The 25,280-nt window shown below is 35.8% G+C and overlaps 1 protein-coding gene across 3 annotated transcripts; it reads right to left on the bottom strand.

Annotated features, from left to right (window-relative positions):
* Window positions 1-21,265: 21,265 nt before the first annotated feature.
* Window positions 21,266-24,943, bottom strand: LOC107938786 (protein TRIGALACTOSYLDIACYLGLYCEROL 2, chloroplastic). Of its 3 annotated transcripts, none has more exons than XM_016872023.2 (6): window positions 24,716-24,943; window positions 23,547-24,202; window positions 23,122-23,451; window positions 22,694-22,809; window positions 21,668-21,745; window positions 21,266-21,557 (listed from the first exon to the last, which is right to left on the bottom strand). In XM_016872023.2, the coding sequence occupies exons 2-6, from the start codon at window positions 24,063-24,065 to the stop codon at window positions 21,404-21,406; spliced, it is 1,197 nt and encodes a 398-aa protein (XP_016727512.1). In that variant the 5' UTR covers window positions 24,066-24,202; window positions 24,716-24,943; the 3' UTR covers window positions 21,266-21,403. The 3 variants fall into 3 exon arrangements, with proteins under 3 accessions (XP_016727512.1, XP_016727513.1, XP_016727514.1); XM_016872024.2 differs by having other exon boundaries at window positions 24,603-24,856; XM_016872025.2 differs by lacking the exons at window positions 21,266-21,557; window positions 21,668-21,745 and having other exon boundaries at window positions 22,694-22,820; window positions 24,716-24,875.
* Window positions 24,944-25,280: the final 337 nt, after the last annotated feature.

Raw genomic sequence — 25,280 nt, 5'->3', positions numbered from 1 at the left:
GTTATAATTAAATGTATAGGTGGATTTGTTTTAATGATTTAGTTGTTATGTTTGGCATGTATATATGGTATTATGGTTGGTGTGCTTTTATCATTTTGACGCCTTGTTGGTTGGCGTTTATATTGTCAAATTGATGCATGGTTTTTTGACCAAATTGGTAAGTGTTGGTTTATTTGCAATGTGATCAATTAGGGTATGCTTTGATATGAGATTTAGTTAAGTAAGTTTGGATGAAATATGACCATTTAGACACAAAGTTAGCTATGAATGCTTGGTTATGATTAAGGTGCTTATATAGCATATTGATTATATGGATAAATTGTAACGCCCCAAATTTTAGGCCTAGAAGTATTAGGTATTGATTATGGGAGCAGTTAGAAAGCTACTCATAAATATTTAGTTGTGTAAGAAAGTGACACAAATATAGGTCTGCTTCAGTGGTTATGTGTTCTGGAAGTGTTTGAGAAGTTTTGGGTTCAAGCCTAGGCAGGTGCAAAAAGTTTTTTTTTTAAGGAATAAGCATTGTCTCTAGTTAGTAAGCTTTTAAGTAAATGTGGGTAAAACATGACAGAAAGGGCCTACTGCTCTAGGGGATAAGTGGCGTGTTACTGTAACCTGAGGTCTGAGGTTCGAGTCCTAGTATACGCAATAAGGAGTTTTATTTTGCTGCTAGTATCGTGGGAGTGTCCTAGCTCAACCAAATTATTGAAGAGTTAGATTGGAATTTGAAATTGGTGGTTGAGGAAGGGGTGGACGTTTTTGGGGAGTGGATTGAGGTATTTTGTTTGTTAGGGAGATTTGGGGAGGAAAATCTGGATAGAAGAGGTTGTGTGGAGTTTGAACTAGTTGGTGGAGAGGTGTAAGGAGATTTTCGAGGAGTGGATCAAGGGAAGGAAGTCGTGGTGTCGAAATTGAACTCTTTCTCAAGAGAATTCGGCTACGATTTGTCATTTCAGAGTTTTCTTCCTAGTTTTGATGTTTTCAGTTTTGGAAGTTTTCTTTCTACTTCATCTTTCAATATTTCTGCTTTGGTGCCCTATCGTCTTTTGTTTTCTACTTCTGTTTTCTCTGCTTACTCCCTTTTTCAATCAGTTCTGATTAGTTAACTTTTCCTTTTGTCATTTTCCGAGTACCCCTTTCTCTTTTCTCTCTATTCCTTCGGCTTTTATCAAGTTATCCTATTGCATTGTTAAAGTCGAATATCATCTTCCCTTCTCCTCCTCCTTAGATTCTTCTGTGATTAACGGATGTCCCCTCTTTCTCATACTGTTACTTTGACTGAATACCTCATTTTTCCTCTTCCCCCAATCGATTTCTTCTTGATCAATTAATATTCATTCTTTCACCCTCACTGTGCCGATTCTCCTGTGCTCTTTGTTGTTTTTGGTGGTAATAAAACTATTCAGTTATGCTCTCTCTCTTCTCTTTTTTCTCCACTGTAATAGTTTTCCATCTAACAACTCTTTTATCTGCCAATTACTGCTAGGAGGTGACACTGTTACATCTTGTGCCCCGGTTCGAGTGGGTGTTTCTAGGGGTAGGCCAAATACTATAGTCTTCTATTCTTAGTCTGCTCCTTCGATAAGTTGCTATACACTTGGTTAATCTATTTGCGTGTATGGTATTAGTTAACAAGTTACGATTGGGATGCAGGTAGTCTTTAAGGATTCCAAGCGACCCCTTGCAATGGTTTAGTGTGATCGATGAAGGTGAGTGATAGGTAATCTCTCGAGCAAGTGTTTTGGGCTAGGGTTCTCTTCAATTGATTGGTAAGTGATTAACTGAATTTTCTAATTGTGTTAGGTTGGAGTTCTTGTGGGTTAGTCGAGCACTTTCGCAAACAGGTGTGTAAAACACTACCCCAACTCGTAAATCGAAAAAAGCCGAAATAAGTGATCAATGACGCTACACGAGTGTGTGCTCACGCGTATGGTAAACTGAACGCCTAGATCAGCCATGATCGATTTCATGGGCCAAGTCTGATTTGGGCTATGTTGGGCCAAAATGGGCTGTGTGGGCCCCACAGGCTTGTGGGCCCCACACGGGTAAACCACACGGATGTGTGGAGAATATTGGGCCAGGCTGTGTAGTTCACACGACCAAGGCCATTTTTTTGCTATATGGGCCGCACGGGTATGTGGGCCCACATGGCCCCACATAATGGGCCTTGGGCCCATTCACTCAATTTGACCATTACGGTGGCATAGGTCGCCCGAGACGACTATGGACCCGTTGATGGGTCAGTAAGTTTACCTAGACCTTTTTTGTGGTAAAATGACTATTTTGCCCTTATGTGGTACAATGACTATTTTGCCCTTATGTGGTAAAATGATTGTTTTGCCCTTATGTGGTCAAATGACTGTTTTGCCCTTATGACGTGAAATGACTACTTTTCCATTATATGGTAAGATGACTGTTTTTCCCTATGTGATGTATATATGTTTATACATGCATGTATGACCGTATTTTAGCATGCTATTTAAACTGTAATGGATACATGTATGATTCTATGATATGACATGACATGATTGTATGATGCATTGCATGGGGATGGGTTTATTATGATTGGAGGAAGTGTTTTATACTGGCAGCTCTACTGCAAATCACTGATCGCTCTAAGCCTATTATACTGGCAGCTGTGCTGCAAATATTGTTTAGTGCCGGAACCAGTGCTAATTCTGGAGTGTAGGGATGGATGGGTTGATTATATCCCTACATGGATTGTAGGGTTAGACGAAGATGGAGTGTAGAGGCTGGATGGTTAGGACTTCCATACTACATACTGTTACTGCACTGTTTACTATTACTACAATGGGCCAAGGCCCAAACACATGACTGTTTCTGTATTGAGATGGGCTAAAACCCAAACTAATATTGTCACTGTTGCTAAAAAGGGCTTAAGCCCCGACTGTGCTTGTTTTCTGACTATTTGCTTATATGGGATTACACATTGAGTTTTTGTAAACTCACCCTTCTGCTTATCTGCACAGGTAATCCTCAGGTGGATCGGTGCTACGAGGAACTCGAAGGTGGCCACACAACCGCTCATGCTTCCATATTCGACTTTTAATTTATAAGTAATTTTAATCTGGGTAGTTTTATGTAATAAGGCCTCTTTAAGTTTTTATTCTTTAATTTGGGATTTATTTTAATTTATATCTGCTAGCAATAGGACGCGAGGTTTCAAAAGATAGATGTTTTTCAAAGCACCACGATTACGCAACATGATTTAAAAGCTTCCGCCAGAAATAGTGTTTTAAAGTTAATAACAATTTAATATGGTTAACTTTTCGACAACAACACATTTTTGGAGATTAAATGACATGTTTTAACATTATCACTAAGTACCACGACCAAGGTAAATAAGTATAAGGTTTTTTGACGATATTTCTTTTGCGAAAAACACTTCAATTTGACATTGCCAGATTCATCCATAACGTCTAGGCCGGGTTTGGGGTGTTACATAAATGGTCTATTGAATTGGTCTTTTTATGCATGTTTTGGGCATGTTTTAAAGTCTTGGTTATAAGTTCAAATGGCTTGTTAGTACATGCTTGAATTGGGTGAAAGAAATAGCTTGATTTTAGCCTATTTCTTGTTCACACGGCCAAAGACACGTGCATGTGTCCCCTAGAGGTTTTAAAGGTTGCTTTTTGAAAGTTACATAGCCTAGTACATGGCCTACCACATAGGCGTGTGAGGCCATTTCAGGTGTTACACGACCTAGCACACGGGCGTGTGGCTTGGCAATATGACCTAAGTCAGGGAGTTACATGGGCACAGACACGGGCTAGGACATGGTCGTTTGTCCCTATTTCAATTGTTACACAGCCTAAGAATGGGCGTGTGTCTCAGCCGTGTGACCCATACAGTGAATTTTTATAAATTTTTCCTTAATGTTTCAAATGTTTCCAATTTAGTCTCGAATCATTTCTAAAGTGTTTCTAAGGCCTCGAGGGCTCGAATAAGGAATGATATGCATGTATTTGAATGGATTATACTATGATATATGAAATGTTTGGAAATTAATGTTTTTAAGTTACATTTTTATGGTAATGTTTTGTAACCCTATTCCAGTTACGAATACCGGTTAGGGTTGTTACACTATCAATGTGAGTTTCTATAAATATTCTTTGAGGATTGATATAAGAATGTAGTAATAAATTCTATCATTACATATAGAAAATATTATTTTATTTGGTACTGAAACAAACAAATATTATTCCAATATTTAACAGTGCAAAATTACTTGAAAGCTTCAGAATAGCTAATATATCAATATCTAAAAAAACTAAAAAAAAATTGTGATGGTTAATGCATTAGTTTTAAAGGATATTCATTGTAATGGATCTCATCTTGAGATTGTGAATGAGGAAAAGATTATATTTCATATGAATCAGGAGAGGATTGAGTTATTAATTACTCTTATTATTAAATTAATTGACTGTGACTATCTTTGTGATCTTCTTTTTTCATTATCCCCATTAAGGGATTGAAAGCAAAATATTTGACTGTGAAAGTTTACTTATGAGCAATAGAATATGGTAATTTTATCTAAAGCTTGTTATTGTTGGATGCACCTAAAGTTGCAAGTTTTTTTTTTAAAAAAAATTGTGAGTATAACTTTACAGTGTTCATAATAAGTTCTCAAATAAATTTACGTGGAAAAATATTATCGATGAGAACCTGCAAGAGAGAACTTATGTATGAAAAGTCATTGGTTATGTACTTGTTGTACACCTGGAAAATAAGATTCACTCTCAATGTTTGATATTAATAGATTTTGATTGGATTCGAAGTCTACTATTGGAGTTTAATTTGCTTACTTCTTAATAAAATCGTCAAGACTCAACATAGAAAAAAAAAGGTACATCATTAAATACTAAATTAACTTGATATATGGTTTAAATATTTAAGATGATCTTCTTTTGAAGTTTTGATTACATGGGTTACATATTATTTGAAGCATCTCATTTGTTCTTGAAAATGAAAATTAACTGATTTATTTATGTTGCTATAGTAGGATTTATAATTAAATTGTATATTTGATTAAAACATATCTGGTATGCGAATTTGTGTTAATAATTCAATGAATTTTTTGGTTATTCAGGTTCGATTTAGTTTAAATAATTGCTAAATGTAGTAGTTCATACATTTTATATTATCCCATGTAACAACTAGTTTGTAGTGAAATCGGAACAGTGGTTTTGGGACCACAAATCCAATAAGTAAATTATTATTTTAGTATTATTTTAATGTCTATGGAATGTTAGTAGGGTCGTATTAAAATTTTGTTAGGAAATTTTGATGTTTGCATGCTTAATTAAGTAAAAAGGACTAAATTGTAAAAAGTGTAAAACTAGAGTTCCATTAGTTAAAAGGGTCAAATGGCTATAGAAATTTAAAATGAAAGGACTTAGATGGTAACTAGACCATTCCGTATTTATTGGATAATCATGGTAAGGTTTTGTTGTAAATTTTAATAAGTAAAAAGGCTAAAATGGTAATTTGGGAATTAAAAGAAAATCAAGTAAAGAAAAGATGAATTAATGTTGTCATCTCTTTATTTATTCTTCTTTCTTAGCCTAATACACCATTAAAGGTGGGAGAAAGCATTGTTTTGTATTTCACTTGCATGGTATGATTTTTAAGCTTGTTTTTAATGATTTTTATGTTTTTAAGGTCGTTTTAGCTTAATCTAGCTAGCTTGGGGATCAATTTGCAAAAATTTTAAATATTGAGGGATATGCCATGAATGATTTTGTATGATTCTTGATGTTTGATGATAGATTATGAGTCCTGGTTAATAAATAAACAAGTTTTGTAAAGTGATTTTGATGAAAATTGCATGTAGGGACTTGTTTGTAAAAATAGTGAAATTTCATGTTAAGTTTATGAAATGATGATTGTTATGGGTTGGTTTAAGTAGCTAGAGAATTCAGCAGCCTGAGAGGAAGATTAAGATGCATAAATTTCAATTTATGGGCTTAAGGATTAAATTGTGAAAAGTTAAAATGTTAGGGGCAAAAAAGTAATTTTGCATAAATATGAAATGTGTACTAAATTGGATACTAGGGATATTAAATGGATTGAATTTTTATATTTCTATCAAGATAGACCACACACGAATTTAGATCGAGGAAAAGCTAAAGCTTGAATTAGTTCGATTTTGTTTCTACGCCCTATTCGTCGAGGTAAGTTCGTATGTACAGGTTACTATATTCATGTTATTTAATTGTATGTTATTTTGTATTTATAATACTATTGAAAAATGTATATCCAAGGCAATGCTATGACGGTTATTGAGTCCAGGTTGAACCTTAAGAATTCTTAGGATACAAATGACATGCCATTAGTGATTTCATGTTTCGGGTGTTGGTCCTGAATGTCCTACCAATGGCTGAGGTCTTACATTTGTTGTAGATACTCCACAATTCATGTGAGGAACATTGTGTAGGTTACATTCTGACCCATAGCTCGTGTGAGCAATGATGTAAAGGAATGGTTATGGTTATATCTTTAAGCACACTTCGTGTGAGCTTTCCCGAGTATCTGATAATATTCTAGATGATTCAATGGGAAAGAAAAGGGATTGAAATGGTAAGTTTCCAAATGGAATTATGCCATATGCTTATGAAAAGATGGATGGATCAAATGGTGTATGTTCATGTGAAAATGACTTACCTTATGTTTAATTTAAGTGAGTTAAGTATAAACGCACTAATTTTTGTATTGATTATGATGCATAGGCTTGTACCAAGCATGTGGTTTGGGTTACATTATGCTTACATTTAATGTTACATAAATGAAATGGTACGTTATGTTTCATGTTCTACGAACTTACTAAGAATTATATGCTTACACTATTTCTCTTTTTTAGGTTTTCTATATTATCAGAAGCTCAATCGGTTTGGAAGTTCGTTAGAGATCTATCACACTATCCAGCATAAATATCAGTCATGATGTGTATGTTTGTATAGGGTTTTGATTCCTTGATTATGTGCAAAAAATGCCTAAGGATTATGCATGATTTGGTGTTGGAAATGGCTTGATTTTGGGAAAATTTATGTCCACACAGCCTAAGACACGAGTGTGTGACTCAGTCGTATGTGATACATGGCCTGGTGACACAATAATGTGTCTCCTGTAGGTTCCTTTGTATGTGAGTCAGTTACACAGCCTACCATAAGGCCTGGCACACAGGTATGTAGGACTATTTTGAGAATTACATAGCCTGGAACACAGCTGTGTGACCCTACTCAGAGAGTTACACGGGCTGGGACACTGTCGCTTGACCCTACTTAGAGAGTTACATGGGCTGGGACATAGTTGTGTGTCCCTAGTTTGAAGGTTACAAGGCCTGAGACACAGGCGTGTGTCTCGGTCATGTAAGGCAAACGGCCATGTGACCCCTGTAGTCAAATTTTTGTTACATTTTCATGAACTTTCCAAATGTTTCCAATTTGGTCCCAAACCGTTTCTAAGGTAATTTTAGGGCATCAAAGGTTCGATTTAGGGACGATATGTATGTGAATGGTTGTTTTATATTATGCTTATAATGAGTTATGAAATGTATGTGTAAATTTTCTATTTGTTCACTAATACTCCGTAAGCCTAATCTGGAGATGGATACGGGTTAGGGATGTTACATTTAGTGGTATCAAAGCTGTAGTTTAGTCATTTCTCAAACTGAACGTAGCATGTATAGAGAATAGAAATACATGCCATTATATAACCTACGATAGTATGATAACTTTAAAATTGAACTATGTTTTCATATCGATAAGATGTTTTCCAACAAGCTAATTCCGATGAAATAGAAAGTAATACACAAGCCTCCATTCATAGAGTTGCGTCTAGTGGTAGTAGGCCTGTATCTGAAGACCAGGAATAAGAAGTTAAAGAGGCCTTCTTCTAGATGATGTCCAAGTGGTTTTTAGAGTTCGTGTGGATGAACCCAATGGCTCAACGACCTCCATACCCACCTGTACCCCAACTGGTCCCTAAAGCTCCTCAGGGTTTGGAACCAGTATGAGTAAATAAGTCTTTAGCTGATAAAATTCGAAAGTATGGGGCTGAGGAGTTCTGAGGTACAGCTAAAGATGATCCAAAGAGAGCCGATTTCTGGTTAGAAAACACGATGATAATTTTTTATGAATTATCATGCACTCCTGTGGAAGGCTTGAAATGTGTTGTTTAATTGTTGAAAGATTCGGCTTATCAGTGGTGGAACACCTTCGTTGCAGTAGTACCGAGAGATTGAGTAAACTAGGAATTCTTTAATATAGAGTTTAGAAAGAAGTATGTGAGCCAAAGGTTTCTAGATAAGAAACGTAAATAGTTTCTTGAGTTCAAGTAGGGTCGTATGTTAGTCTCAGAGTATGAGAGAGAATTTGTATGACTCAGTAAGTATGCCCGGGAATGTATACTGACAGAGGTTGCTATCTGCACTTGGTTTGAAGACGGATTAAATGACGATATCATTCTTTTAGTCGAGATTCTTGAGCTGAAAGAATTTGTATTTTTGGTTGACAAGGCGCACAAGGCCGAAGAACTTAGCAAAGCTAAAAGAAAATCTAATTCTAAGGCTTGTGATTTAGGAAAGTGACCTATGGGAAAATCATACTCATTGCCATTAAAGAAGTCAAAAGAATATCATAATCGTTCATCAGCTTCTGTGGGTTATTCTGGAGAAGATAGAGGAAAACAACATTCGAGTTCAAAACCTTAGGCTACATCAATAGCGAGTGTGGGCAGTGTCAAAAACAACAAGTTGGAATGTCAGCAATGTAATAGACAACATTTTGGTGAGTGCAGATTGAAAAATGATGCGATTCTTATGAGCATTATCTTAAAGATTGCCCTGAAAGGTCTGATAAAGAAAAGGCTTAGACGACTCGACCGAGTAACACAATTGCGAGAAGGAGACCACCCCGGAACATTGGAAATGTGAGTAACAATTGCAGTGGGACAAAAGATTCTGTTGTAAGATCTGAAGCATGGGCACCAGCAAGAGCTTACACAATCCGTGCTTGAGAAGAAGCTTCAGTGCTTGATGTGATCATTGGTACATTTTCTATCTTTGATATTACTGTTAATGCTTTAATTGACTCAGGGTCAACACACTCATATGTATGCACAATTTTAGTGTTAGATAAGAAGTTTCCTTTTGAATCTATTTAGTTTGTGGTTAAAGTAACAAACCCTTTAGGTCAATATGTGTTAGTGGATAAAGTCTGTAAGAACTGTCCTTTGATGATTCGCGGTTGCAACTTTCCCGTTGACTTGATCTTATTACCCTTTGATGAATTTGATGTGATTCTGGGCATGGAATGGTTAACTCTGCATGATGCTTTGGTGAATTGTAGATGAAAGCATATTGTGTTAAAGTGTCAGAATGGTGAAAAGCTTCAAATTAAGTTAGACAGACTGGATAGTGCATCTAATGTTATATTAGCTCTGTCGGCACAGAAATATGTTAGAAAAGGCTGTGAAGTGTATCGCGCTTATATTATTGATTTTAGAGTTCCAAAATTGAAGTTAGAAACAATTCTGATTGTGTGTAAGTTTACAGATGTGTTTCAAGAAGAATTACAGGGTTACCGCCGACTAGAGAGTTCGAGTTTGCTATTGAACTAATGCCAGGAATATCTCAGATATTGATAGCTTTGTATAGAATGGCACCTACAGAATTGAAAGAGTTGAAATCATGGTTCCAAGAGTTGACAGATAGGGGCTTTGCTCAACCCAATTTTTCTCCTTGGGGTGTTCTTGTGTTATTTGTCAAGATAAAGGACGAACCAATGTAACTATGTATCGATTATCGACAGCACAAAAAAGTCATGATCAAGAATAAGTATCCATTGCTGCGTATCGATGATTTGTTTGACCAGTTGAAAGGCGTGGCGGTATTCTAAAAGATCGATCTGCATTCTAGTTATTATTAGCTACAGGTTAAAGACTCTGATGTATCGAAAACTACGTTCAGAACTAGGTACGGACATTATGAGTTTCTTGTGATGCCATTTGGTTTGACTAATGCACCTGATGTGTTTATGGACTTGATGAATAGAATTTTCAGACCATATTTAGATAGATTTGTTGTTATGTTATTGATGACATTCTGATCTATTCATGAGATGAGACAGAGCATGCCCAGCTTTTGAGATTTGTTTTTCAAACCTTATGTGAAAAGCAATTGTTCGCTAAGTTTAGCAAATATGAGTTCTGGCTCCAAGAAGTTAGATTTTTGGGACATGTGGTATTGGCAGACGATATTAGAGTTGATCTAAGTAAAATATCTTTTATTTTGGACTGGAAACATCCAAGAAATGTATCTAAAGTCAAATTTTCTAGTTTTAGTCAGATATTATAGAAGATTCATCAAGGGATTTTTGATGATTACTACGCTGTTGAAAAACTGTTGCAAAAAGATGTTAAATTTGAATGGTCTGAGAAATGTCAGCAAAGTTTAATCAATTGAAAGCTTTGATAACTGAGGCACCTATCTTGGTTTAGCCAGATTACGATAAAGAATTTGTGATTTATTGTGATGCTTCATTAAATGGTTTAGGTTGTGTTTTAATGTAAGAAGAGAAAGTAATAGCATATGCTTCTCGACAGTTGAAACTACTCGAAAAGAATATCTAACTCATGATTTAGAGCTTGTAGCTATTGTTTTTGCTTTAAAGATTTGGTGACACTATTCGTACGGAAAAAAATGTCACATCTTCATGGATCACAACAGACCGAAGATTTGATGTCACAGAAAGACTTGAACTTGATGCAACACAGATGGCTTGAATTGTTCAAAGATTACAATGATTATTGACTATCATCCTAGAAAGACTAATGTGGTTGTTGATGCATTGAGTAGAAAATACATGTTTACTTTACGAGCTTTGAACACATGGTTAACGTTAAATAATGATGGTTCAATTTATGCTGAATTAAAAGCTAGACCGACGTTTCTGCAATAGATTTGAGAATCTTATAAATGTGATGATGTTTTGATCGCTAAATAGAAATATATTGAGACGATATTTGATTCAGATTTCCATGTTGGTTCATACAATAGTTTGTACTTCAAAGGAAAAATTTATTTTCTAAAAAATTTTGATCTCATTCAGGAGATTTTACAAGAACCTTACAGTAATAGCTTGTCAATTCATCCTAGTAGCAATCAAATGTACGACGATTTGAAACAAATGTATTAGTGGCTAGGTATGAAATGGTAGATTTTAGAGTTCGTATCGAAACCTTTGGTTTGTCAGCAAGTTAAAGCCCAGCATCAAGTACCTTCTGGTTTATTACAACCTGTAATTATTCCAGAGTGGAAATGGGAACGTGTCACGATGGATTTCATATCAGGATTGCCTATATCTCTGAGAAAGAAAGATGTTGTGTGGGTCATTGTAGATCGTTTGGAAAAATCTGTGCATTTTATTCCAGTGCATACGGATTTTTCGCTTGAGAGATTGGCAGAGTTGTATGTTGCGGAGATTATTAGATTCCACGGTTTGTCAATTTCTATTATCTCTAAAAGATAGTAGCAATTTATGTCTTGGTTCCAGAGCAAGTTACATGAAGCTCTGGGTACTCGACTACAATTTAGTAAAGCATTTCATCCACAGACTGATGGTCAATCTGAGTGACTAATTCAAGTACTCAAAGATATGCTTCGAAGTTGTGTTTTAGAGTTCGAAGATAACTGGGAGAAATTTCTATCATTGGTTGAATTTACTTATTATAATAGTTATCAAGTGAGCATTACAATGGCATCGTACGAAGCTCTGTATGGTTAAAAGTGTCAAACTCTATTATACTAGACTGAGCTGGGCAAGAAAAAAATATTCAGTGTTGATTTGATTCGAGAAACAGAAGATAAAGTCAAAGTGCTACGGGATAGCTTGGAAGCAGCTTCGGATTGACAAAAATCTTACGCAAATATGAGAAGAAAAGATGTTGAATTTCAAGTCAGAAATAGAGTACTTCTTAAAGTATCGCCTTGGAAGAAAGTTCTTCGATTTGGCCGAAAATAAAAGCTTAGTCTACGGTTTATCGGGCCGTACAAGATCATTGTGAGAATTGGGCTAGTAGCCTACAGATTGGCTTTACCATCAGAGTTGGAAAAGATTCATAATGTCTTCCATGTATCGATGTTACAATGGTATCGATCAGATCCTTCACACGTAATATTCCCAGTTGATGTTGAGATTCAGCCTAATATGACGTACTATGAAGAACCTATTAGAATTCTAGCTCGAAAAGTTAAAGAATTGAGAAATAAAAGCATAGCTTTAGTTAAACTTCTCTTGCAATGTCACAGATTAGAATAGGCTACCTGGGAACCAAAAGATGTTGTGAAAGTGTAATACCCAAACTTATTTTCTAGTAAGATATTCGAGGACGAAAATTCCTTTAGGGGGAGAGTTGTAACAGCCTATTTTCAATGAAATTGGAACAGTAGTTTTGGGTCCACAAATCTAACTATTAAGTTTTTATTTTATTATTATTTTAATATTTATGGGATATTATTAAGGTCGTATTAAAATTTTGTTAAGAAATTTTGACATTTGCATGATTAATTAAGTGCAAAGGACTAAATTGTAAAAAGTGTAAAAGTAGAGTTCAATTAGTTAAAGGATCCAAATAGCTATGAAATTTTAATCTAAGGGACTTGGATGGTAAATAGACTAATTGAGTTGATAGTGGATGTTTATAGATATGGTTTTATTGAAATTATTAAAGTTTTAAAGGTTAATTTGGTAATTAAGTAATTAAAGTTAAAACAAAAGTAAAGAAAATATATCATCTTTTATTTTTGCTTCATGTTTGACCGAATGTTGGAGAAGAGAAACTCCATTGTTGATAGCTTGTTCGGCCAAGCTTAGATTGCTTGTATGTAAGTGTTTTGAACCCCGTTTTTAATGATTTTTATATTTTTGGGATCGTTGTAGCTTAATCTTGTTAACCTAGGAATCAATTTGTAAAACTTTCAAAGATTAAGGGTTATCCCATAAATACTTTTATATGATTCCAGATGTTTAATGATAGATTATGAGGCCTTGTTGTTAAATAAACAAGTTTTGAAAAGTTATTTTTGATGAAAATGGTATTTAGGGACTTAGTTGTAAAAATAGTAAACGTTCATGTTAAAATTGTGAAATGATAGGTTGTATGGATTGGTTTAAGTTCCTAGAGAACTCAATTAGCTTAAGAGGAGAATTAAAACAATTAAATTTCAATTTATGAGCTTAAAGACTAAGTTGTGAAAAGTTCAAATGTTAGGGGAAAAATAGTAATTTTGCATAAATATGAAATGTGGACTAAATTCAATACTAGGGATATTAAATGGATTTAATTTTTCTATTTAGATCAAGGTTGTGACAGCCCTAATGTGACCCTAGTCGGAAAGTGGTTTCGGGACCACAAAACCGAGTCATAAAAATAATTAACCGTCATATTTGATGCTTATTATATGTATATATGCATGTGTGAAAATTTCATGTTTGAATTTTGTTAATTGTAAGTGAATTTTATTAAATAGGACTTATGTGAGAAAATTTAGAAATGTGTTAGGCAAATGTTGAAGTGACTTATTAATACATGTTAGAAAATGCTTGTACTTGCATATCAAATTAGCCAAATTTTACATAGTGGCCGGCCATGTTATTGATTAAAGAATATTATAACTATTTTATGCTAATAATTTTATGTTACAAAATGAAATAATGAATAAGGTTAATAAAATACTAGTTAGTGGGAGGAGAAACCAAAGTTAGCCTATGTTTTCTCCTCCATTGCCGTAACTAGAGAAAGAAGGGGAAGAAAAGTCTTTAGGGAAGAAAATTCGGCTAAGGTGGATAGCTAAAGTAAGGTAAGTTCAATGTCATTCTTGGAAAAACTTATGCACCATTTGGATGATTAGTTTAAATTCTACCTATTTTATGGTTTGAAGATAGGTTTTGTATGAGTTAAGTTTCGGTTAAGGTGGATTGTTTTGATGTCACTAGCATGCTAAGTGTGAAGCTTTGTAATGATACATGTGATGGGGGATTGATAAATTGGGTTTTATAAGGAAATTATGCCATAGCCGAATGTGTCTTGAAGAAGATGTCATATGTGCTTATTATAAGTATATGTGTATTCGGCTAATGAGTTTGAATTGAAGTTTCGATAGGTTGTGGGTTGAGTGGCCGAGTGAATTATAGACTTTGCAAGGATGGAATTTACTTATAAGTTGTGTGTGTATGGCTTTATTTGTTAATGACATTTAACAATATTATATGCTTAGAATTGATGTAGTATAAGTTACCAATGTTCTTGCCGAATGTGTGTTTGATAATAGAGGAGTTTGTTATTGAATGTTTAAATAAATTGGATAATTAAAAATGGTAAGTCAATTGAAGAAGCCATACTTTGTGTGCTTAAATTTCTTAGTGAACATTCGGCTATGTCCCTAGTGACTGGATGAATTGATAAAAATTGTTTATAGAGAATTGCTTTGATATGCTTATGTTAATAATATGAGAAATGAATTAATATGGTCTTAGTGTACCGATTAGGAGCTAAGAAGTTGAACTAAAGATAGAAGATTTTGAGTAAATGTTTCATAGACATTTTCTTTTGGCATTTAGTTCCTATGAATTCAAGCTTATTAAGTGGCCACCTATTCGGCTCTTAATGATTTTTATGTCATGAATAATGAGTTGATGAAAAGGTTTGATATGACTAAACTTGTTTAACATAGCTCAAGAGCATAGAGGGGCAACATCGGATAGAGAAAAGCGAAAGTCACGGAATAGCCAAAACGAGACTTGTTCAGAAGGATATAAAGTAAGTTTTGAGTAATCGCCTTTAGTATAAGATTTACGATGCCTTGATATGTATATGCTAGATGAACATTATCTTTTATTCCTATTTGATCTAAGATTTGTGGTAAATAATTTAATTATATGACATTTAGTTGAATGGTTAATTCGGGTTAAATTGGATTGATGAAAGGTAGATGTGATTTGTTTGTATGATCTTCAAAACGAAATGAAAATGATGGTGTATATTTTGCCCTTATATACGAATGGAGCAATTGAATTACCAATGTGATAGGCTATGTGAAAGGTGTTACCATGTGAATATATATATGCGAGAATTATATCCGAACTTCATGTCCGCAGGCTATATGCGAGAATTATATCCGGACTTTAGGTCCGCAGGCTATGTGCTGGACATATATCTGAATTTAAAGTCTTGAAGGCTTTATGCTAGTGACTGGATTCGGGTTCTAACCTAGCAGGCTTAATGTCGATAATTCGAGTAAGGTTATGAATTGAATGTACTATACAGTATGAAAAACAGGTACGCATTTCGTACACTTAAGCGAACCCACTTTTAGATTGAAGTTTCATATATAAGGAATGGAATGTGCATATGTATGTATAGCTATACGTATGGATGAATATCGCATCTATGAATATGAAAATAACTACTTCGGACGATGTCTTTTTTTATATGAAGGTATACGATTAAATTATTTCTATAATTCATGTTTATGATCGAGGTTCAGGTTGTGATCTCTTTGTATGTTAGTGTATATATATATATACGTAATTTCTGGCAAAAAGGTATACAGCTGATTCGAGTTTAATATTTTGAATGTTGACTTATATGTCAAATTTTACCTGTTTAAAATTACTTAAGACTTACTAAGCATCATTTTGCTTACTCCGTTACCTTGATTCCTTGTGTTATAGATTTTGTTCGTCAGCTATCGAACTCGGACGTGTCAAAGTCAAAGTCATCCCACTATATAAGCCACTTTTTTGTACTCTTCAGTTGAACTTGATAATGGCATGTATAGGGCTGACCCTTGTTGTTGAATTAAGTATCTTTTGGTAATGTATATTCGTATAGCCATGCGAAAATGGCTTGTATATTTTGAATATAACATTATGATCATTTTGTATATATGGTCTATGATATGGTTATTAAGTGATGTGGAAATGTTTGGTAATGATTAGCCATTGGAATGGCCAATCATGGTCCTATTGGTGCTACGTATGTCATGGCTAATCGTGATTATACTTGGAAATAATGTATGTCAAATTACTAGTTGATTCATGAAAAACTATGAAATAGGTAAAATTTACCTTAAAATAGATGCTGACAGCAGTAGTGATGTGAATTTGAAAAATCACTAAAAATAGTAGAAATGGAATTAAATAATGAATAAATTATGTAATCGAATCTTGATGAGTCTATTTTCATATGAAAGAAACGAAACGACCATATGAGCCGTATTTTAAGAGATGTTTAAGTTTTCGTGAAACAGGGCCAGAGTGATTTCTGGATCCCCTGTTCTGACTTTGGAAATTCACCATAAATTAACCAGAGATAATTAGAAGTCATGCTTTATATGTACAGATTCCTTTTTGAGTCTAGTTTCATTAGAAAGAAACGTCATAAGTATTGAATCCCTGTACAGGGAGATATCTAAGTTGTAATGCATAAAGGTCAGAGTAGTCAAACCCTGAAACAGGGGAGAATTTAGCTAATAAACTGTACTAATTGGCCCGACCAAAAATTCTAGAAAACAATTTGTAAATATATGTATGAGTCTAGTTTCAGGAAAAAGTTACGGAATTGGATTTCGAGTTTTGGAACTCGAGATATGATTTTTAGAGTGACTGTGATTCAATTAGCCAGCTCGTCTGGAAATTTTAAAAATGAATTGTATGAGCTGTTTAAGTAAGGAATTAAGTCTGTTAGCACCTCACGTTCGACTTCGGCAACGGTCTCGGGTACGGGGTGTTACATTTAATTGATATCAGAGCCACGGTTTAGTCGATTCTAGGACTACCGTAATACGTAGGGGAATAGCTATACATGCCATTATGTGTTTATCTGATAGTGTGGTGATTTCTGACAGTTAAAATGTGTTTATTTATAGTAATGGATCCTGATCCCAACCGAGCGATAGCTGATGATGTTGAGAGTGTAGCGCCTGCTCTCGCACATGGGACGGAGCCGGTGGACTCTCAACCTATTGCTAGTAATCAGAATGATGAACCTAGGCAGGCTTTTTATAGCGTGATGAATGATTGGTTCAATCAGTATATTCGAACTAATACGGCTGTCCCACAACCCCCACCCCCGACTAATACAAACCCTGCACCTGTAATATCTCCTGGAGTTGACCCGTCGAGGTTGAACAAGCCCCGGTTGATAGGATTCGGAAGCATGGGGCTACTGAGTTTAAGGCTACTGACAGTGATGATGCTGAGCAGGCTGAGTTTTGGCTTGATAATACCGTTCGTGTGTTCAATGAATTATCGTGCACACCTGATGAATGTTTAAAATGTGCTATATCTCTGTTACGTGATTCTGCCTACTATTGGTGGAATACTTTGGTTTCCGTCGTGCCGAGAGAACGGGTTACTTGGAAATTCTTTCAAACCGAGTTCCGCAAGAAATATATCAGTCAAAGATTCATCGATCAGAAACGGAAAGAATTTCTTGAGCTTAAGCAGGGTTCTATGTCAGTTACTAATTATGAGCGAAAGTTTATCAAACTTAGTAGATACGCTCGGGAATGTTTTTCGTCCGAGGCTATCATGTGTAAACGCTTCGAGGACGGGTTGAACGAAGATATAAAACTGTATGTTGGCATTCTTGAAATTAGAGAATTTGTAGTACTTGTCGAACGAGCTTGCAAAGCCGAAGAGCTCAATAAGGAGAAAAGAAAAACTGAAGTGGAAGCAAGAGAATTTCGTAAGAGGTTTTCGGGAAAGCCCTTTCAACAATCATCAAAGAAATTTAGAAGTGATCCAGGCCGATCTAAAGACACTTTGGGCTTTTCCAGACGAGATCGTGATCGACCCCCTGTGAGTACGCGAGTCACTTCGGTTGCCAGTGTTGGAAATGATCGTCGGGACAGGACGGAGTGCCAGTATTGCGGTAAATGGAATTCGAGGAGTTGTAGATTCCATGACCGCTCCTGTTATAAGTGCGGATCAGCTGACCACTTTATCAAGGATTGCCCGAGACTATCTGAACAGAATGTAAATCAGAGTGGGAAACCGGGTGCTACTACTGCTTGAGGTAGACCATCTAAAAATGCGGGGAATGCTAGTGGCGGTCAGAGAGGATCTAGAGATGTTACCACCAGATCTGAGGCTTGTGCTCCTGCTAGAGCTTATGCTATACGTGCACGCGAGGATGCTTCTTCGCCTGATGTTATTACCGGTACATTCACTCTCTTTGATACTGATGTGATTGCTTTGATTGACCCTGGTTCTACTCATTCTTATATATGTGAGACTTTAGCATCCAGTAAGACTTTACCTGTTGAGTCTACTGAGTTCGCTATTAGAGTGTCGAATCCCTTGGGTCATTATGTGCTTGTTGATAAGGTGTGCAAGAAATGTCCCCTAGTAATTCGAGGTTCCTGTTTTCCGGCCGATTTGATGCTTTTACCGTTTGAGGAATTTGATGTTATCCTCGGGATGGATTGGTTGACCGTACATGATGCAATTGTAAATTGCAAAAGTAAGACCATCGATTTGAGATGTGCAAATAATGAGATAATCTGAGTTGAGTCTACTAATTGGAACGGATTACCAACAATAATATCCTTTATGTTAGCTCAAAAATATGTGAGAAAGGGGTGTGAAGCGTATCTTGCATACGTACTTGATAACAAAGAATCAGAAAAGAAACTTGAATCGGTACCAGTGGTTTGTGAATATCCGGATGTTTTTCCCGAAGAATTACTGGGGTTACCACCTGTTCGGGAGGTAGAGTTTGGCATCGAACTTGTACCTGGGACTACACCGATTTCGATAACTCCGTATCGTATGGCACCAACGGAATTGAAAGAATTGAAAACTCAGTTGCAAGAGTTGACGGATAGAGGTTTTGCTCGACCGAGCTTTTCACCTTGGGGTGCACCAGTATTGTTTGTGGAAAAGGACGGAACCATGAGGTTGTGCATCGACTATCGTCAGCTGAATAAAGTGACAATAAAGAATAAATATCCGTTACCGCGTATTGATGATTTGTTTGATCAACTAAAGGGGGCCTCAGTGTTTTCAAAAATAGATTTGAGATCGGGTTATTATCAGTTGCGAGTTCGAAATTCAGATATACTCAAAACTGCTTTTAGAACGAGATACGGTCACTACGAGTTCTTAGTGATGCCATTTTGACTCACTAATGCCCCTGCGGTATTTATGGAATTGATGAATCGGATCTTCAGATAGTATTTGGATCGATTTGTAGTTGTGTTTATTGATGACATTTTGGTCTATTCGAGGGATGAAACCGAACATGCTGAACACCTGAGATTAGTGTTACAGATTTTACGAGATAAGCAGTTATATGCTAAGTTCAGTAAATGTGAGTTCTGGTCGAGAGAAGTTAGCTTTTTGGGTCATGTGGTATCTGCATCGAGTATTCGAGTTGATCCGAGCAAAATTTCAGCCATACTTAACTGGAAGCCTCCGAGAAATATTACTGAGGTTCGGAGCTTTTTGGGACTTGCCGGTTACTACAGACGGTTTGTAAAAGGTTTCTCGATGATAGCCACACTAATGACGAAACTACTTCAGAAAGATGTTAAGTTTGAATGGATAGAAAAATGTCAGAAAAGTTTCGATCAACTAAAAACTTATTTGACTGAAGCTCCAATACTAGTGTAGCCCGAATCAGGCAAAGAGTTTGTCATTTACAGTGATACATCCTTACTTGGGTTGGGTTGTGTATTGATGCAAGAAGGTCGAGTTGTAGCTTATGCGTCGAGGCAATTGAAGTCCCATGAGAAAAATTATCCAACCCATGATCTCGAATTAGCTGCCATCGTATTCGCTTTGAAAATATGGCGACATTACTTATTTGGTGAGAAGTGTCATGTATTTTCGGATCACAAAAGTCTCAAATATTTGATGACTCAAAGAGATTTGAATCTGCGACAAAGACGTTGATTTGAGTTGTTAAAAGATTATGAGCTTGTCATTGACTATCACCCGGGAAAGGCTAATGTGGTTGCGGATGCTTTAAGTCGTAAATCACTGTTTGCTTTACGAACGATGAATGTACACTTGTTCGTTCTATCCGATAATGTGTTAGTAGCAGAATTTAAGGCCAAACCATTGTTGATTCATCAAATTTGTGAAGCTCAGAAAGTCGATTAATTGGTTGCAAAACGGGCTGAATGTGTTTCGTATATGGAATCAGAGTTTCAAATTGATGATGACGATTGTTTGAGGTTCAGAAGTCGTTTGTGTGTTCCAAGAAATTCAGAACTTATTTCGATGATTCTGAACGAAGCTCATTGTAGTCGAATGTCAATTCACCCGGGGAGTACGAAAATGTACAACGATCTAAGACGTCAATTTTGGTGGCATGGTATGAAACGAGACATTTCCGATTTTGTTTCGAAGTGTTTAATATGTCAACAAGTGAAAGCAGAACATCAAGTGCCTACAAGTTTACTTCAGCCAATCATGATACCTGAATGGAAATGGGATCGAGTCACGATGGATTTTATACCTGGGTTGCCATTGTCGGCAAGTAAGAAAGATGCGATTTGGGTTGTTGTTGATAGACTGACTAAGTCGACTCATTTTATTCCCGTACGTGCAGATTATTCACTGGATAAACTAGCTGAATTGTATGTTTCTCAGATTGTAAGATTACACGAGGTACCTATTTCTATTGTGTCGGATAGAGATCCGAGATTCACCTCGCGATTTTGGAAGAAATTGCAAGAAGCTTTAGGTACCAAGTTGCATTTTAGCACCGCTTTTCATCCCCAGACTGATGGTCAATCCGAGTGGATAATTCAGATACTCGAGGATATGTTGAGATGTTGCATCACTACAGCAAAACTGACTTTTAGCGGCGTTTTTTAGGCCTTTAGCGGCGCTTTTAAGCGCCACTAAAACTATTTGCGGCGTTTTTACAAGCGCCGCAAAAAACGCCTCTATAGATGGCGCCGCTAAATTTTGCGGCATTTATTTGAAAAAAAACACCGCTAAAAGTCATGGCTTTTAGCGGCGCTTTTACCACAAACGCCGCTAAGGTCATGGCCTTTAGCGGTGCTTTTACCACAAACGCCGCTAAAGGTCATGACCTTTAGCGACGCTTTTCCCACAAATGCCGCTAAAAGTCATGAAATTTTAAAAAATATATATATAAAAAAGATCATGAAAAATATAAAAAATTTTAAAATTCATTATCAAAATATTGAGAAGAATAATATCCATGATTTAAATATAAAAATTTTCTATTAAAATTCATTATCAAATTAAAATAAAAATAAAAATATAGAATCAAAATAATAAAGCACCAAACTTGTATACTGCCCTCCATTATAAGTCACTAAAAGCAAGAAAAACAAAATGACTTAATTCATGGAATTCACGAATGTTAACATCAGACATGAGTTTAAAACTTTGCCTTCGGAAGGATGTTCAAAACCAGAATCCACAATAAATCGAAGCAGCTCCGGTTTCAGCAGAAAGTTTCTGAATCCCGAACTGTGAATTCCAACATACCCCCTACACCACATAAAAAAGAACGTTGTTTTACACTAAAACTAGCAGATTATATTAGAACATTGTTTACCTTAAAAATATGTATAAATTAAAATCAACTAAGGCTAAAATACCTGAGGAAGTGCTTTGACACAGCTGCGATAAGTATAAAGCACTGATGCCATCTCTTTCCCATCCTGGGTAAGTGTGTTCTGCCATGCCATCAAATACAAGATCAGAGACTAAAACAAAACACTAAAAAGTTTATCAAAATTTTGCAATTAACTTTAGACTCTAACTAGCTTGGGCAAAAAATAAGTTTTCTAAACCATTATTATTTTACTATTACTTTATTGAGCCACAGCATCTTTAAATTTGCTACCCCAAATTCAAGGATCTAGTATGAGTTCATGATGCAACATCTACAACTGTACTTTAACTGTAAGAGTAAGGATAGATAGCTTGATAGCTGGAGTTTTGGGCATATAGTCCTTTGGGTTTAGGGGACTACAGAGGGTGAGGAAGATAAGGTGGTGGCTTGAAACTAATAGAATTAGGGTTGATTGTAGCAGTAATATAATGTTAGCAGTTGAACACAGAGGTAAAATCATAAAAGTATGGAGGAAGATGACAACGTAAAATGTAAGGATTAACAGCATTGTTTGATGCATTCCCAAACATTACCTAGAAAATAAAAACCATGACGCACCAGTAGACCTTTTATTTACATCATCAACTTTTTTATTCGATGCTAGAGAAATGAAAAAAATTCATAACTTCATTACTTTTAAGTTTCAAAATATTTATGTTCAAATATGATTCAGATGACAGAGATTCAAGTGCCTTCAAACAATTCTTAATTATAAGCAAGAGGAAATAAGGTTTTGTGGGTGCAATTCTAAATAGGGCGAGTGTTTAGTACACTGGCAGTGCACTTTTTGAACTCCACAAGTAGAGTTACAAATTTGCAACGTGTCCCATTTCTTTATACATTATTTTTTAATTATTTTTATACCCTACATACACTTGTCATAACCCCAACCTAGCGTATGGAATTAAATTCCACTGAGTGTATCAAATATTTTCTCTTCTAAACAATGTTTAGTTATAGCATGTGGGAGCAACACTTTGTGACAAGCAAGGAAGAAGAGAGAATTCACCTTAAATCCTCAGAGGCTTGTGTTAGACATCTGGTCAAATTCTCAACCTCCTGAAGCAGACCACTATCACGAAGTTCAGATAACAAAGGTTGCACATCTTCGGCCATGGCTTCAATCTGAAAAATCACTACATCAAATTCAAAATTCTGAGCATGAGGATCCATAAAAAGTTCAGTTTAGAATGCTTATCCAGTCAGCTAGAAAGCAGGGAAACATGTGCAGACTTGATTACTTCTAGATTTATGTACATTAGGCTACAATGTGGATGTAATAATAAATCATTTACTATTATCAACAGAACCCAAAGAAAAAAAGAAGATAATGTAGCAGACCCATTCACTTCTTTGGGCTTACCAGAACTATCAGCAATATAGTTTAGAAAAAGAAATTTTATCAATAAGACAAAATGTAACAAAGACATTGCACACCTTCGTGAGCAGGGGCTTTGCATCCTGAATAACAGCAGCAACGCGCTCGGCAAGTGAATAGGTGTTGGCAATACCAATTTCCTCCATTTGACGAGCAAGACGGGTGACAATCCCTACCAAGGCATCCAGACTTACCCCTTGTTCCCCCTTTATCTTTTGCCTATCACATACAATTAGGCCTTCCTTAACACATTCTGCATCAAGAGGTCCCACAGAAGGTGATGGAATTGGATCCCGTGGTGTGATGTCAATCAAAGTTTCCATCAAAAGACCAGATTGGTTGACCTCAATCAGCGAATTTCGAGGTATAATAATCTTATCATCTTCAACCTAAGAATGATAGCAGCAATGTTGATGCATACACAAGCCAAGCCAAGCCAAACCAAAACAAAATGTTACAGAAAAATTATTATCCTGAAACATACCTCAACAACAGCTTCTATACTTTTCAGGGAGGGATTAACACGTACAACATTGCCTACAGTCACCCCTCTAATCCTAACAGGTGTTCCAGTGCAAATACCAGATGCCTGAGCAAATTCAAACATCGCTAGGTACTTCCGGAATTTAGAACGAATCTGAAACCCCCTCAACCAAGCCAGACTAAGTGCAAGCAGCACAGTACCTGACACAAGAAACAACCCAACCCCACCTTCCCAAATGCTTCTACGACCAAACCCAAAATCACTCAATGGACGTAATGTTTGTCTCCAAAAATTCTGAGGAATATCTAAAACAACAGCAAGCGGATTCTTTTGCTCCGAAGAACCGGGTTGTGGGTTATGCTCAGTACTAGCAGACATAGCTCTAACTTTTGCCAACCTCATTCTTAGTTTAGGCGGAAGACATGGCAAAACTTTTGGAGAAGAATGCGGGAGGGTGGTCAAAGTTGAAGATGACAAAGACGGGCATGCTGGAATCTGGACTAATGTATTTCCAACCATTTTCAGAAATTGCAAAGCTAAAACGCTATGAATACTTCAAAACCTGAACTGCTAAGAATACTATCCCTTTTAGCTAAATACAGGACGAAACAATACAGATTCTCTCTAAATGTTCAGCAGCTAAGGCTTCCATTTAACTGAAAGGCAACACAATTGAAATTTAATCAGTTGAACGAAGAATCCATTTTTTCCAATACAACATTGAAGTCAAATTATATACTTAAAATCCATCAATCACGCTTGAAAAAAAATCAAATCAGGTTAGTGACTCTTCGAAATAGCATTAATCACCACCACTTAAAGGAATGAAATTAAGAAGCAAAACCTAGGTTGAAGTTGAAAGAAACAACTCCAGTATCTATTATATTCAATTCATTGCAGTTTAAAGGGAAAGTGAAGAGAAAGAAATCGCGAAGGGGGGGAAATTAAGTCCTTATGACAGAAAGAAAATTCATCAATTTTTTCAACAGTACAATTAGAAGACAAGTGACTGTAGTTCATAAGATACTACCAGTTCACTAATAGGAAGTTACGAACCTAAGATTTCACAGTGAGAAGCAGAAGTAAAAAGAGCGATATTCTTGAAATTTTCTCGATAACCAAACACATTGAAAAGAAGATGTAAGGTTTCGTGAGTGAAGAGTGAGTACCTTCAGAGCTGGCTAGGGCTTTTCCCTTCACGAATCGAAGGCCGTAGTTCAGACATTTAACTGATTCTAAATACATAGATGAGAAAAAGAGGGAGTAACGAGCGGGTAAGAGTGAGCGGTATTTTGATTTCCCTTTTTTTTTTTTGGGTAAAATAATGGCTTTTTGTGTAGCTTAATTTTTTGCAGCATTTTTAGTATAAACGCCATTATAGTTTAGTTGCTTAAGTTTGCTTGCTCTTTACCTTAGTACCTGGGTTTAAATTTTGTTGTTAGTAATTTTGAATTTTTTTTGTACCCCTTCGTACCTTGCTCTTTTTTATACTTGCATTTATTAATTTTAATCAATTAACTCTTCAATATTACATTAATATATATTATTAATACAATAATATAGATGGATTGACAATTTGAGCTACATATTACAGTAATACATTAACATTAATATACAGGCACATAATACATTAATATATATTATTAGTACAATAGTATAGAAGGATTCACAATTGATATACAGGCACATACATAATTTGAGCTACAATATTATGAATATTAAATCGCTAAAGCT

Source organism: Gossypium hirsutum, chromosome A02, assembly GCF_007990345.1.
Source record: "Gossypium hirsutum isolate 1008001.06 chromosome A02, Gossypium_hirsutum_v2.1, whole genome shotgun sequence".
In the NCBI taxonomy this organism is placed as follows: domain Eukaryota; kingdom Viridiplantae; phylum Streptophyta; class Magnoliopsida; order Malvales; family Malvaceae; genus Gossypium; species Gossypium hirsutum.
Note: the sequence above shows the minus strand (reverse complement) of the source record. Positions and strands in the feature narration are given on the sequence as shown.